Raw genomic sequence first — 15679 nt, 5'->3', positions numbered from 1 at the left:
ATGAGAAATGAATGGCTGCTGATTACCATCAGAGACCAGATTTTCATTGTGTGCACTGCCTTGCACTTGCCAGAAGAATGCCAAAGGGGCGGGACTGCGCGTCCTTGGAGGCAGACAGCCAGCTTCTCTAGGGTGTAGAGGAGACATTTGATCTAACTCTGGGTGGCAGAGCTGTATCTGGGAGACGAATGGTACCCCAGGCTGCCTTCCCACACCAGCTAGCACCAAGAGATTGCCATCCTATGCACTAGGCCCCAAAGACCCCAATGCAAGCTCTCTTTAGGAGAATAAGCTGCATCATGGGAAAGTATGGACAATATTATATCTGTGTTCCAGGGGTGAAACAGTAACCGCAGGAATATATTTCAGCTTCTTAAAAATCCTGGGAGGCAGGACTGCAACTTAATATACATTAGTAGTGCCTTTAGTTTTCAAACTACACTTTTTAGGGTAGTCCTGGGGTTTGAACTCATGGCCTCAAGCTTCCTAGGCAGGCACTCACTTGAGTCACACTTCCCAGGCAGATTGGAGCACACCACCATCACCAGTTCCTGGCTGAGGTGACTTTCTCGTAGGCATGCCTTAAACCACAATCTTCCCATTCTCACCGTCCTGGGTACCCGAGATTGCAGATGTAATCCATTGCACCCAGCTCAAAATATACTTTTTTTTTTAAGAGATTAACTCTAAGGAGTTATAACAGCATGTAAGAGGAAAACTTATGGTCACATTTTTTCCAAGCATTCCTATTATTCCTTTGTGCAGATACAACCAGAGGAAGGTTTCACTTAAGGGTAGTTTCATTTGAATAGATGCCCAACACCTGTAGATCTCCCTGTTAAACAAAACAATGTTCATCAAACTGAACACAGACTAATCAAAAAGTGAGGGCTATGACTGGAATCTGACATAATCACAGAGATCCATAAGATTTGCAAGCCAGTTCTTAGAGAACTTGGGGAAACATTGCAGCCATAAAAGATAAAGACACTTACAGAAAATAGAATCAATACCTAAGAAATGTAGGAGGTAGGAGAAAAAAGGCCAAAGCTTCAGTCCAGAATGTTTACCACCTGACTACTTGGTGGTTCAGAAAGGATGGATGAGCCAGGTACAGGTGGCTCACACCTGTAATCCTGGCTACTCAGGAGGCTGAGATCTGAGGATCATCGCTGTTCAAAGCCAGCCATGAAAGGAAAGTCATGAGACTCTTATCTCCAGTTAACCACTAGAAAACAGGAATTGGTGCTGTGGCTCCAAGTGGTAGAGCACTAGCCTTGAGCTGAAGAGCTCAGGGACAGCACCTAGGCCCTGAGTTCAATCCCTACACCCAACAAAAAGAAGGGAAGGAAGGGAGGGAAGGAGGAAGGGGAATAATGAAGTAATATAAATATAATATCTCAGAGCTAAAGGGTAAGAATGTTCAGATTACTATGATATATAAATAGTCCAGCAAAAAATGAAATAAATAATCTCACATCAAGACTTAAAAATGTAAAACATTGAAATATTTTGGAATTATTTTTTTGAAGGGAAGGGCTAGAGATTAAACCCAGGGCCTTGTAGATGCACCCATACCCATTAACATTGCCTTTCCTATTGAACTACTCCCCCAGTTCCAAGATTTTAGTAGCCTAAGATTCCAAAAGTTGTGAAGCATAGTAGAAAGAAAAAAAAAAAGCTGGGTGTTGGTGGCTCACAACTGCAATCCTAGCTACTCAGGAGGCTGAGACCAGAGAACCACAATCCCAAAGCCAGCCCGGACAGGAAAATCTGTTATCTCCAGTTTATCAGCAGAAAGCTGGAAGTGGAGCTATGGCTCAAGTGGTAGAATAACAGCCTTGAGTGAATAAAGCTAAGCAAGAGCAAGAGGCCAAGTTCAGGCCTCAGTGCAGATACACGCGCACACACACACACACGCGCACACACACGTATCAGAGTGACACTAGACATCTCTTCAGCTTTTCAATTTAAAAGTTAGAAAGTTCTAAGGCCAGAGAGCAGAGGATAAATGTTTCTCAGATTTGAGATATCATGATTTACCTACAGCTGACTTTTAAACTTTAAAAAAAATTAATATTTTATTTCTTTTGCCATACTCGGGACTGAATTCAAGACCTCATGTTTTTAGGGGGGCAAAGGGGAGGCACAGAAGTGGAGTGAGGTGAACAAATGCAGTCATGGTATTCAGAATGCACACTATGTGGAAAATGAGCTATGCAACTTGTAGGCAGGGACAGGAGGGAAAAATTGGGGAAAAGCAAAGGAAGGGGTGACATTGTCCAGAAAGAATTGTACTTGTTACCTAATTTATAGAATGGTAACCCCTGAGTACAACACCTTAATAATAATAAAATTATATTTCTAAAAATATGTAGGAAGGAGAACAGTAGAGAACAGGTCTACAAAATAACAAACTTCTTTCCACATGTTTGGGTCAGCAACTTTACATTGTGTCTCTAAAATCAAACAATTACTAAACAAACATAAAAAGGTCTAGGATAGACCTAGCAGAGGATCACAATAGCTCAACAGCTATGTACATATGATTATATAAGATGAGGCTAAGCAAAATGAACTCCAAGAGAAGGAAACAGAAGGACTTTATTGTTGTCGTTACGTTTAATGTTCTAGGTGAATTTCCTTCGGTGTACCCCATGTGGTCACTGCATACGATTTTGGTACACTGGATATTGTGTATACCTGAACTAGGGATGGGAAAGAAAAATGAGGGAGGGGGTAACAAATAGGACAAGAAATGTACTCACCAGCTTATTATGTAACTGTACCCCTCTCTACACCACCTTATCAATAAAATATAATTTTAAAAAAGATGTAGGAAGATAAGTCATAGTAATAGAAAAGTAAAGATTTACTGCAGGAAAAGATTCTTGACATTTTTGTTTTTAAACTGCATTGAAAACCAAGAACTCACCTGTCAATTTGCCAAAATTCCAGTGTTTGACAGTATATCTGTTGCCTGAAAGAAGAGCTTTCATACATTGTTGATATCAATGCCAAATACTACAACCTTCATGGAATAGAATTTGGCACTAACTGACACCACTGCAGCAGTTCCTTTAACATGCCAATTGTATATAGATATGTGCAGAAAGCTACCTCTGCTGTCTTCAAACTAGGCTCTCTTTTTTGTGTCGGTCCTAGGACTTGAACTCAGGGCCTGGGCGCTGTCCCTGAGCTTTTTTTTTATTTTATTTTTTTTTTTTTTTGCTCAAGGCTAGCGCTCTACCACTTGAGCCACAGCTCCACTTCTGTTTTTTTGGTAGTAAAATGGGAATAAGAGTCTAAAGGACTTTCCTACCCTGGCTGGCTTCCAACCCCAATCTCAGGTCTCAGAATCCTGGATAGCTAGGATTGCAGGTGTGAGCCACTGGGGGCGGATTTAGCCACTACCCTATTGAACGAGGAAGCAGGTGACACCCTCACTCAACCCTTCCGGCCTGTCCCTAGTCACTTCCTACTGCAACTCTTCCCTTGCAGCTACATAGTTCAGGAGGCAGACAAGAAATTGTTTTGAGCTTTACATTTTGAAATTTTAACATTAAGCAAAGGTTAAAAATAGAGCAAAGAGTTCCCAATCTTCAATAAAACCAAGAAAATAATACTGGTGGGATAATTACAAAACTGTAGATTTATTGTGATTCCACCAGATTTTCCATTAATGTCCTTTTTCTATTCCAGAAGCCAATCCAGAATGCCATGTTGCAATAGTTATGACTGTCATCCATACCAATCAGTGACATTTCCTCTGTTTTCCTTGCCTCTCTGACCTTCACCCTCATGAATAAGAATACTAGGCAATCATTTCACAGAATGTGCCTTGATTTTGCTTCTCCTGCTATTTGATCATAAGTAGGCTGAGATCATGCCTTTTAGTAAGAACACTAGAGAAGATGTGTCCTTTCCAGTTCATTATCTCAAGGGATTATGTTTTGCTTCCATGATGATAACCTTTTTTTTTTTTTCTGGTTAGTTGTGGGGCTCGAACTCGGGGCCTGGGAGCTGTCCTTCAGCTTTTATGCTAAGGCTAGAGCTCTACCACTTTGAGCACAAGTAGAGCCACTTCCAATTTTCTGGGGGTTAGTTGGACATACGAGTCTCACAGACTTTCCTGCCTGGGCTGGCTTCCAACAACGATTCTCAGATCTCAGTCTCCTGAGTAGCTAGGAGTACCAGCGTGAGCTACTGGTACCTAGCAACAATATTGTTTTGTACTGCAAGTTATCAATAAATTACTTGGAGGGTATTCCTTTAAAATATTCAAATGTTGTTCTCCTAAATTGTTTCGTGACTGTTAATAAATTTATCTTAGCATGCCTGCCGAAGGCTTGCCTACCAACATGAGAGTTAGGGTGTAACTTTGTATTCCTGTTCATCCTTCTCCACTTCCCAGAATTTGGTTAAGAAGAGCTGTCCTCTCAGTCTTAGAAGAGCTTACCGATATGCATGCGTAGATAATTACTTTATTCCACAGATTATACTCTAGTACTGTTACTATCTATGCATTTTTATTTTATGCCTTTCCCATTTCTGATTTCATACATCATGTATTTTAAATGTTTATTGATTTAACTCAATTGTAACCCTCTCATTTTGTTTCTGTACTTAAGTCAAGGATTCGAGCAATTTGGGGGGACAGGGCCATAAAATGAGATACAAGTGGAAGAGTAATGGGGCTAGCAGGACCACAGACTCTCAGCACTAATTTTTTGTTGTTGTTTTCTGTCTGTTCCTCTTTTATATTATTACTTGCAAATAGGTATACGAAGGGATTTCGATTTAACATGTCCATTTATGTGTGCAATTCATTGCGATCTCCATCACCCCTTCCTTCCATCATCTTCCCACCTACCAATTCCCACCCATCTCAAACCTCCTACTTCAGTGTTTACATCTATCCATTGAGTACTGTGACTGTATTTACCCCATCCCTCTTTCCATTCAGCTGACCCCTCCTGTTATCCCCACCCCCTCAATCAACATATGTCTTAGCTTCCTGTTATTTATTTTGTTAAATTGTCTGTTTAATTGTGGGAAGAAGTTACACCATGGAGTCTCACTTAAATTGCAATGTTAGAATTCAACCTAAGGCTTTGCACTACAGAAGCTCGCTAGGGAAGCTACTGCCCCTGCTCTGAGCTATGTTTATGAGCAGACGGTGGGGTTAACTTGTCTATGGCCTTTTAGCATCCAGAACCTACTCTACCCACTTCCCTCTTCCTCCTCCATGTTCCAACTCCTCTACTGCTCCCAGGTTTCTCCACTGACTCCTCAAGCCAAGGCAAACTTTTGTTTCCTACTTGACTTCATGTTGTTGTTGTTGTTGTTGTTTGCCAGTCCTGGGCCTTTGACTCAGGGCCTGAGCACTGTCCCTGGCTTCTTTTTGCTCAAGGCTAGCACTCTGCCACTTGAGCCACAGCGCCACTTCTGGCTGTTTTCTAGATATGTGGTGCTGAGGAATCGAACCCAGGGCTTCATGTATACAAGGCAAGCACTAGGCCATATTCCCAGCCCCGACTTCATATTGTTTTATGCTTAGATGACCAAAGGATCCACTCAAGAAAGACACTATCTGAAAACAAATCTCACAGCCAGGTGCTGGTGGCTCACACCTGCAATCCTAGCTACACAGGAGGCTGAGATTTGAGGATTGTAGCTCAAAGCCAGCCCAAGCAAGAAAATCTGTGAGACTCTTACCTCCAATTAATCACCAGAAAACCAGAAGTGGTGCTGTGGCTCAAAGTGGTAGAATGCTAGCCTTGAGCAGAATTGCTCAGGGACAGAGCCCTGAGTTCAAAGCCCACAACTGATCCCCCCCCACCCCCCAGAAAAACCTGCTAAAAGACAAAAACTAACAGATGTGGAGATGTAAAGCAGTAGGAACACACTGCTTGCTCTGTGAGAAGTGGCCCTAATATCAGTGGACCTACAATGGCCATTCGTGTACCTCCAAATCTCGTAGTTGAGTGGCTTGTTGGCGAAGGCCGGGCTTAGCTGGGTGTTTGTCCCAGCCCTCTGATCCGCTGTGTACCAGCGAGGCAGCTCAGCTCCTGGGGGTTGGCTGGCTGCGGACTGCCTAACTGGTCATAAGTCTTCTATTAGACTTTTGCTTATTACACAGTCACCGGGCAGAGCGCCAGGAAAGTGCAAGGCCTCCTAAGACCTTGGTCTGGGACTTAACACAACTTTTTTTTTTCAGTGCTGGGAATTGAACCCAAAGCCTTGTATAGTTAAACAAGTGCCCTGTGAAATTCTAAACAGTTATGTTAACCACTCAAAGCCAGAATAAGTCACAAGGCCATCCCACATTCAAGGGGTATCTTTTGTAGGGGTGTACACAGTGTGAAACCCTTTGGCCATCTACCATATATCCTGCTGCACAGGTTGGATCTTGTTTGGGATTTTTCTTAACTGTTGTTGCTGTGCTAGAGGCTTCACCCGCGGTGTGATGCTATTTGGCAGTGGTGGTGTGGTGGTCATGGGGCTTGAACTAGGGGCTTGGGCGCTGTCCCTGAGCTTTTTGTCCCAGGCTAGCATTCTATCACTTTGAACCACAGTGCCACTTCTGGTTTTCTGGTGGTTCACTGGAGATAAGAGTCTCATGGACTTTCCTGCTGGGGCTGGCTTTAAGCCACAGTCCTCAGCTCTCAGCCTCTTGAGTAGCTGGGATTACAGGTATGAGCCACCAGCTCCCAGTGGCAGTGAAACTTTTAAGAGGTGGAGCCTATGGTCTTTAGGTCACCAAAGGCTGGCTGGCTCTTGAAAGGAATAATGGGGCCCCAGCCCTTCCGGCTCTTTCTCTCTCTTCCTCTCTATCCATGAGGTGAGCAGCTTTGCTTTGCCACTCTCGGCCTCGCTACAACCCCGGAAACAGAGGGGCCTACCAACGAGAAATTGAAACATCCAAAAATGTGGGCCAAAAATCTTTTCCTAGGTTGGTTGTCTCAAATATGTACTATAGTGGCAGAAATCTGACCCAGATGCATGGAGAATACAGAACTAGTTAGCTGTATTTATTAAAGCGAAATCTATGTCCTCTTCTTATTGAAGAGCACACCAGTGCTTATTGCCAAGAAGACACAAAGGAAAGTTCATAACTGCTTTATTCATAATGATTACAAGCTGAAATCAACCCATATGTTCAACAATAAACAGGAGGCTGGATCGATAAATTGCAAAATATCCATATAATACAATACTGCATAGAAACAAAAAGAATGACCTAATGACCGTGATATGCAATATGTTGACTGAAAGAGTTTAGATACAAAAGATTTTCATAAAGATGGGCACAGGTGGCTCATGCCTACACTCCTAGCTACTCGGGAGGCTGAGATCTGAGGATCACGGTTTGAAGCCAACCTATGCAGAAAAGTCCATGAGGCTCTTATCTCCAATAAACTACTCAAAAAAAGCCGGAAGTGGTGCTGTGGCTTGAGTGGTAGAGTGCTAGCCTTGAGCAGAAGAAGCTCAGAGTTCAAGCCCCAGGACTGGCACACACACAAACTATTTTTATGTACGGTTGTATTGTATGATTATATTTATATGGTGTTCAAAAATAGACAAAGCTATCTCTAATGAGAGAAGTCAAAATAACAGTTTCTTTGGGGAGGGCCAGCACGACGTGGGGCTGGACGTGCTGACCAGGAAGGAACAAAGGGGCCTGAGATATTGAGTGTTTCATATCTTGATTTGAGAGATGGTTACATGGGTGTGTATGTATGTGTGTACTTTGCACACACATTCTGGGGATGGAGCTAACTTGTAGGACTTACAGTTCCACGGAACACCAGAAATTGTTCTGTGTTAGAAACAAACCATGCATGGAGCGTCCAAAGTGCAGAGGGAACGTGAGAGTTGGCTTTGCCTTTCCACCGCACCTTTCCGCTCCTCCCCGTCAGCCCCAGAGCTCACCCAGCTCGGGCCAGCTGAACAGCCAGGGAGCTCCCCCAGCACCCTGACCCGGCGGCCTGAGCGAAATCAGCAGCGCTCAAGGGAGCTGGGGCGATGGACAGTCCCAGCATCCATGCCTGGCACAGTAGCCTTAGGCCAAAGGCATTAGGAAGTAGGGATATCAGGGCCAGACAAACAAACACTGTGTGTGTGTTGGCTTCCTAACTCGCAAAGGCAAAACCCCAGGGCTCTTCTTCCACTTAGCCCTACGCATGCCAACATTCAGAATACTCCCCCCGAGGGAGTGTGGGGCTGGGTGGACCCTCCACCTTATTCCCCAGGGTCTCCACCCTGTGCGATCTTGGCCCAGAGAAACAAGCTTTCAACGTGAGCAAACAAAGTGGCCTGCTTGGTCTTAGGTAAAAGCGGAGAGGTGTCATCAGGCGGAAGCCACGGGCTGCTCTGGATGTAATTCATTGGTGATGTGTGCAGAAGAAAGGTTACAGTGTCAGGGCCGCCATCACTCCACTTCTGTCTTCAGATACTGAATCGCAGCCAGGAATCTGCTGGTTGCTTAATAGCACCCAGAATTGCCTCCATGTAAGCCAAGGGCACTCAGCTTTCAGAAGGGTTTTCTTAATTTCTCGTGTACTGAAAGCAAAGTGATTTTCCTTTCTAACTCTGTTGGGCAGCTGGCTGTCTTTGTGCCCAGCTCCCTGGCCTTCCTCAGAGAGGCCACTCTTCCTCCAGTCAGCCCTGCTGCGCTCGGAGTTTGATCAAGAAGAGCCTGGGAAGTCCTGCTGCGTGCTGAGCGGGTCGGGCACGCCCCCCTGACCTTCCTTCCAGCCAACCAGCTCCGATAAGTGGGCAGGCCTTGTGTCTGGAGACCCGCAGACACGTTTGGGTGATTCCTCCCGCCATCAGTTGAGCAACCTCCTCCTAGGGCCTCAGCCCGGCTCCAGATGGGAAGCTGCTGGCCAGACACACTGCCATGGCCAACAGGACCAACGCCTCCGTCCCATACTACATCTACGAATACTACCTGGACTACTTGGACCCCATTCCTGTGGACGAGAAGAAGCTAAAAGCCAACAAATGTAAGTCAGAGCTGGGCAAGCCAGCTAGCCAGTTGGCTGAAACCACTGGGCACTGCTGGCTTTATATTAATTCATTCATCTTCTAGCTCTAGAAGATGTCACAGGTAAACATCAGTACACCCAGGGCACACTCAGATATAAATGAGTGACGCTTGGGGGGTCAAATTGTGTTTGTAATCTCCTGAAATGTGTGTGAATTGGCCTGCCATAAAATTAAGCAGAATCTCCTCCCTCCCTCCCTCCCTCCCTCTCTTCTTCCCTCCGTCCCTCTCTCCCTGTTGTACAGCTTGAATGTAGCACTGAGGCCCTGTCCCTGAGCATTGTTTTGTTCAAGGCTAGTACTCTATATCACTTGAGCCACAGCTCCACTTCCAGGTTTCTAGTTGTTTGTTGGAGATAAGAGTCTCAGACTTTCCTTCCCTGGGCTGGCTTTGAACTGCAACCCTCAGATCTCAGCCTCCTGCGTAGGTAGGATTATAAGCACCCAGCTCAGGATATTCTTTTAAGACAAATTTCTTTTCAGAGTTTGTTGGGTGGTCCAGGAAGATGGATGGATTTCTTCCTATCTCAGTTTGTTTTCGCCACTGCATTTAGATGTAGGAGCAGTGCTCTCTCTACCACGATCATCCTACCTCCATCTCCAAAGTAGCGAGGATTACAGGTCTAAATGACCATGGCCAGCTTGTTTTTTTGAGACAGGAGCTCACTAACTTTTGCCTGAGCCGGTCTCTAAGTGCAAGTCTATCCTTACCTACTGTGTAGCTGGGATGGCAGATATCTACTACCAAGCCCGGCCCTCAGAACGCCATAGTCCACCATTGTGGATGAGGAAAGGAAGATTGGAAGAGAGGAGAAAGGGAAGGAGTAGAGGCGGGGGGAAGACAGAGAGAAGAAGGAGGATAGGAAGAAGAGGAAAGAAGGAAGAATACTGGGAAGGGAGAGGTTAGGGAATATTTTCCATAAACAGATCAGTTTATTGTCAACACTGCCTGTGCTCCCTGTCACAAAAACAAGCTTGTGGGTGCTAAAACAGTTCCCATACCCAGGAATGACAGTTCTTGTTCTTGGAACAAAATGTCCTAAGTACTCAGGGTGAATGTTCAGCAGGAGAGAGGAAAAAAAAAAAAAACACCCTGTTATTTTCTTGGTCTTTTTTTCCCCCAAGAGAACACGAGGCTAGTGAATTTAGTACAGAAAAGGACTAACAACTTCTGGTCATCTTTTAGGTCTGAGAAAGTTTAAATTTCACATATCCAAAGGCAAGGGGTTTCCTCATTTCCTGCTCAGCAAGGGAGAAGCAGTCAGGTATGAGTTTGGCGGGGCGGATCTCATCTGCTGTGGATGAAAATGGTCCTCCATCTGTTGCCTGTTCCACAAGATCCTACTCGGGAGCCAAGGCTGGCTTGAACTCACAATCCTCCTGCCTCAGCCTTCCAAGTGTAAATGTATGGTGACAGGCGTGCCCCACGCTGCCCTGCCCTGAGGCTGTTTCTCTACAATAGAATTTAAGTGTGAAGAACCTGCCATTCTTCCCTGTTTTTAGGTGGGAGAAAGGCACACTTGGATCTGCAGACATGCCAAGCCAGATTTCCCCAAAGTACTTGCTATCATATACTGGAAAGTCACAACACACATTGTCACACTGAGAGTGGAAAGAGTGGAACAACGTTCCACGTTCGCGCTCATTGTGTTCCTTTGAAGAAGGTCTCGCCTGAGACCTTGTGCCCACAGCCATTCATTCCCAACCTGAAGCCCCAGAGAAGAGACCCAGAACCCCAACACCAGGTTTAGTGTGTTTCCTGGTTGCCTGTGGAGCCACAAACGCGGTCAGTGTTGGCTACTGAAGTGCTGTTCCTTCCTGACACCTTGTACCTGAGAGTAACTAGCTCTCTCTCTCTCTCTCTCTCTCTCTCTCTCTCTCTCTCTCTCTCTCTCTCTCTCTCTCTCTCTCTCGGCCTGGGGCTTGAACTCAGGACCTGGGCGCTGTTCCCAAGATTCTTTTGCTCAAAGCTAGCACTCTACCACTTGAGCCACTTCTGGCTTTTTCTTTTTTTCCCCCCTTTTTTTGCCAGTCCTGGGGCTTGGACTCAGGGCCTGAGCACTGTCCCTGGCTTCTTTTTGCTCAAGGCTAGCACTCTGCCACTTGAGCCACAGCGCCACTTCTGTGTTGTTTTTTTTTGCTGTGTATGTGGTGCTGAGGAATCAGACGCAGGGCTTCATGCATGCTAGGCAAACGCTCTACCACTAGGCCACATTGCCAGCCCCGCTTCTGGCTTTTTCTGAGTAGTTTATTGGAGGTAAGAGTCTCATGGACTTTTCTGCCCAGGCTGGCTTCCAATCGCCATCCTCAGATCGCAGGCCCCGAGTAGCAAGGATTACAGGTATAGGCCACCAGTGCCTGGCTGTAACTAGCTCTTTCTACCTCCCTACTTCATGGCCTGAGTTTGCTGGACACAGAAGGCTTCACCCATACCCTTCCTCCTCTGGGTCTCCCTCAGGGCCCTAAGGCTGCTCCTACTGGTCACCAAAGGTCCCTGGTCCCTTCCCTGGCCTACAAGAAAGGGAAGGAGGGAAACTGATCCTCAGGACTCTTCCACTGAGCAGCAGAGCAGCCAGGAACTGATTTATTGGGAACCACCCAATTCCACTCGCTGTTTGCCCTCAACAGACATCACTTTAAACTGCTCTGGACCAAAACCACTCTCTGGTCTCCCTGTTCCTTCCCAAGGTTGGTCCTGGGAAATCTTCCCAGTGGTCCTTGCTAAGAGCCTGGAAGGAGAGAGAGCAGCTGCGGGCATGGTTCCGGGCCTGCCCTGTGGGGGCTCCCTTTTCTCAAGCCCACACGGAGACTATTCTGTTCCTCCCGCAGATTCCATCGTCATTGCGTTTTGGGTGAGCCTGGCTGCTTTTGTGGTGTTCCTCTTCCTCATTCTGCTCTACATGTCCTGGTCAGGAACCCTGCAGCTCAGGTGAGTAGGAAGGGGGATATTTGGGCAACTCTGACGCTGAAGAGGAGGGACTAAAAACAGCCATGATGTACCCATTCATGTTACATTATGGATGGAGTCGGGTGCACATCACACTGTGATTGTCACCAGCAAACCGTGTATATGATGGTGGTTCCCTAAGATTGTATGACTGCCTCAAAAACATTGTGCTCAACTGAGCGCCAGTGGCTCACACCTGTAATCCTAGCTACTCAGGAGGCTGAGACCTGAGGCTCGCAGTTCAAAGTCAGCCCAGGCAGGAAAGTCCATGAGATTGTGATCTCTCATGAACCACCAAGCAAACCGGAAGTGGTGCTGTGGCTCAAAGTGGTAGAGCAAAAGTTCAGGGACAGCATCCAGGCCCCCCAAGTTCAAGCCCCATGACAGACAAAAAAAAAGCATTATACTAAAAATGGAAAGAAGGAAAACAAATAAAATTAAATTAAAAAACAATACATCATGCAAAGTAAAAGAAGCCAGACCCAAAAGACCACATATTCTGTGAGGAATGTTTTCCTGAAATGTCCAGAATCACCAAATCTAGACAGAGAGAAAGCAAGTTGGAGGCCATGGAGGGCTGAAGTGGATGGGACTGGCTGAGTTTCTTTGGGAATGATCAAACTGGTCGACAGCTTAAAAAAAGGAAGCCATGGAGGGACAAAGCATGAACAAATGCAGCAATGGTTCTCGGGGATGGGCGGGGGTGGGGGTGGAGAGGGGGTGAGGGTGGGGGTGGAGAGGGGGTGGGGAGGGGGACTGGGAGAGATCAAGGGAAGGGGCGACATTGTCCAAAAACAACTGTACTTTTTAGCCGAACTTATGTAACTACAATCTCTCTATATATCACGTTTATAATGTTGTGCCAAGTCGCGAAGCCACCACCAAGAAGACCACTGAGACTCAGACATTCCAAAATGCAATAGTAAGGCAAGACTTTATTCAAGCGAGGCTGCGGCCCGGACCTTGTCCTACCCACCGACACAGCGGAGGTTAGGAGGCAGCCTCAAGCTGCGATTATACAGAGCTTATAAAGGCAAAAGACAAAGTTACAGCAATCAGGTGTTTAAGCAAGCAAGATTACGGGTACAAATCTGATTGGCTCAGGGCTCGAGGTATTCTAGGGGCGGTTAGAGTTAAGCATTCCCAGTCGTTAGAGTTGTCGACTGGCTGGGCCCTAATAAGCTTGTCCTGGGTTTGCTCACAGGGCCTGCTTATCTCAGGTTCACGTGGTAAAGTGGGGTTCACGTGGTAAAGTGGGGCCTGACTTCAAAGTCTGGCACTTCAATAATAACTATAAACAATTAAATTTTTAAAAATGCCCAGGCACTGGTGGCGCACACCGGTAAGCCTAGCTTGTCAGGAGGTTGAGATCTGAGGATTGAGGTTCAAAGCCAGTCTGGGCAAGAAAGTCCCTGAGACTCTTATCTCCAATAAACTACTCAGAAAAAGCCGGAAGTAGTGCTGTGGTTCAAGTGGGAGGGTGCTAGCCTGGAGCACAGATAGATAGGCTCAGGGACAGAGCCCAGGCCCTGAGTTCAAGCCCCAGGACTGGCAAAAAAGCAAAAGCAACAACAATAACAAAACCCAGAAATACTCTAGCAATAAAGGATTTATGCACCACTCCCACTCCCACCCCCCCCCCCCCCCCCGCAACAAAAGGCCCAGTCAGGTGCTGGTGGCTCATGCCTGTAATACTAGCTACCCATGAGGCTGAGACCTAAGAATCAAGGTTCAAAGCCAGCCCAAGTAGGAAAATCCCTGAGATTTCCCCTCTAATTAACTAGTAAAAATCCAGGAGTGGAGCTGTGGCTCAAGTGGTAGAGCACCAACCTTTAGTTAAAAAAAAAAAAACCTAAGGGACAGTGCTCATGCCCTGAGTTCATACCCCAGTATTGGCACACACACAAAAAAAGAAAGATAAAAAAGGCTCAAATGACTCGCGTGACCATTCAGTGTTGCCAACCAGCTCACCGGGACTATGGGATCCTAAGTCGAGCATCTCAGGTTGTTGTCTCTTCTTGGATACCTGCTCTGTGCCTCAGTGGTTCAATGGGAGGTTAAACAGAAGAGCTTGAAGTAGTCATTGAAGCTGAGCTCATTCTATGGCAACTTCCCTGTCTGGCCCACCGTATCCTTCTAGGCTGAGTCCCCACTGCTGCCGCTGCCCTAATGACCTCCTACAAGGGGCTCTGGACGGGGCCAGGGCTGCTCAGTTGACTCCATGAAGGGCCACCCAAAGGCTGGGCATTTCCCAAAGAAATGGGTGGCCCTGCAGAAGAGCCAGTGCCAGTCCTTTTGGTTCGGAGTGGGATCCTGAGAGAGGGGCTAGGAAGCTGCGGGAGATGCTCTGGTCGGTCCAGGATGACCGGGTGACATTGTGAACCGTCATCTCCGCCATGGAGAGGAGCCATGGGGAAAACCATAGGAAGGTGGTCAGCCAAGAGAGCAGGGCACTGCTGATGCAAGAGATGAGGGGCGTCCCCCCAAAGAACCAAAGGCAGCCCCTACATCTTGACGGGATGCCAGGTCACTTCCTGGGAGATGGGATAGCTGTCAGGTCTGATGTCCAGCCACCACTTCCTGTCTTTCATTCATAAAATAGGACAACAGTCACCTCCAAGGCACCACAGGGTGTAATAAGGCCCAATTCCAACGTTGTTACAATATGAAGGAGAAACACACGGGAAGGGAGCCCACAGGGGCCCAGAGCCTTTCCTTTCAGATGCTCCCTGCACCTCAGGGCACGAGAAGCTGAGGAGGATGGGTTTCACCTTATATCAAGGCACAAATAAAACGAACTCACTCATAAACATGGCCTCTGCCCCACTGGAAAGGGACTTAGCAAGGCCTGCGTTCTCATCAACGGCCCCTTTTCTGAGCTGGTCTGACCCCCCCCCCCCCCCCCGCCCCGGGGTCTCTGCACACTGGGCCTTCCCCGGTGTGGGGAGCTGACCTGAGATGCCCGAGGAATGTCCTCAGCTCGAGACTTCTTCAGCCAGTTGCTTTAATGCTTGCCTCCCGTTTCCTGGGTCTACAGGAGCAATCACCAGAACCACCACCCCTGCTCATGGACTCACAGACTCAACCTCCCCTCCTGCATCCGGAGCATTTCCCAGGGGACACCAGAGGAGCCCCGAAGTGAGCCTGGTGCCGGCCAGCGACTACGGCGGGAGAACCCCTCTGCCTCGCCTCCAGTGGCCCTCAGCGTTCCCTTTGGGGAACAGGCCGTGGATGGGGAGTCACATGGAGCCAGCTGAAGTCAGAAACAAGCCCCGGGTGGGCTGAGCTTGCAGAGAGGACTGTCACCAGCAAAGCAGTCCTGACCGAGCGAACTGGCGAAATGAAACAACAGGGACACAGGCTGCTTACAGGGAGCAGGAAATGTGGCCATGCCCAAGACAACTCAACAAGGGGACCCGCCACACGCTTTGGCAAAGGCTTGCCCATGGCCCAGAGAGAAGTTGTCCCAGTTATGACTGCTTTTATTTAGCATGCTTTAAAGCTGCTTGCTTATGCTGATGTTCGCTTTGAGGCAAGTTGGTAGGTAAATGTACACGTCCATTAAAAATAAGTATTTACTCACCTTTACCTTTCTGCTCAACTGTCCTGTAAAATCGTCCCAGTGTGCTCACCCACCTGTTAGAATTCGGGGGACACATCCTCCAGTGACATCCAGTGCAG

At 47.1% G+C, this 15679-nt stretch overlaps 1 protein-coding gene across 1 annotated transcript; it reads left to right on the top strand.

Annotated features, from left to right (window-relative positions):
• The first annotated feature begins 8615 nt into the window (after positions 1–8615).
• Positions 8616–15679, top strand: LOC125351184 (melanocortin 2 receptor accessory protein). The gene is made up of 3 exons (XM_048345894.1): positions 8616–9011; positions 11881–11980; positions 15036–15679. The coding sequence occupies exons 1-3, from the start codon at positions 8906–8908 to the stop codon at positions 15253–15255; spliced, it is 426 nt and encodes a 141-aa protein (XP_048201851.1). The 5' UTR covers positions 8616–8905; the 3' UTR covers positions 15256–15679.

Source organism: Perognathus longimembris, chromosome 5 (genome assembly GCF_023159225.1).
Source record: "Perognathus longimembris pacificus isolate PPM17 chromosome 5, ASM2315922v1, whole genome shotgun sequence".
Lineage (NCBI taxonomy): Eukaryota > Metazoa > Chordata > Mammalia > Rodentia > Heteromyidae > Perognathus > Perognathus longimembris.
Note: the sequence above shows the minus strand (reverse complement) of the source record. Positions and strands in the feature narration are given on the sequence as shown.

Coding starts and splice junctions, on each gene's coding strand:
- LOC125351184 (XM_048345894.1), top strand. CDS start 8,906: ATGGCCAACAGGACCAACGCCTCCGTCCCATACTACATCTACGAATAC. Junction 9,012..11,880: donor GAAGCTAAAAGCCAACAAAT/GTAAGTCAGAGC, acceptor TTCCTCCCGCAG/ATTCCATCGTCATTGCGTTT. Junction 11,981..15,035: donor TCAGGAACCCTGCAGCTCAG/GTGAGTAGGAAG, acceptor CTGGGTCTACAG/GAGCAATCACCAGAACCACC.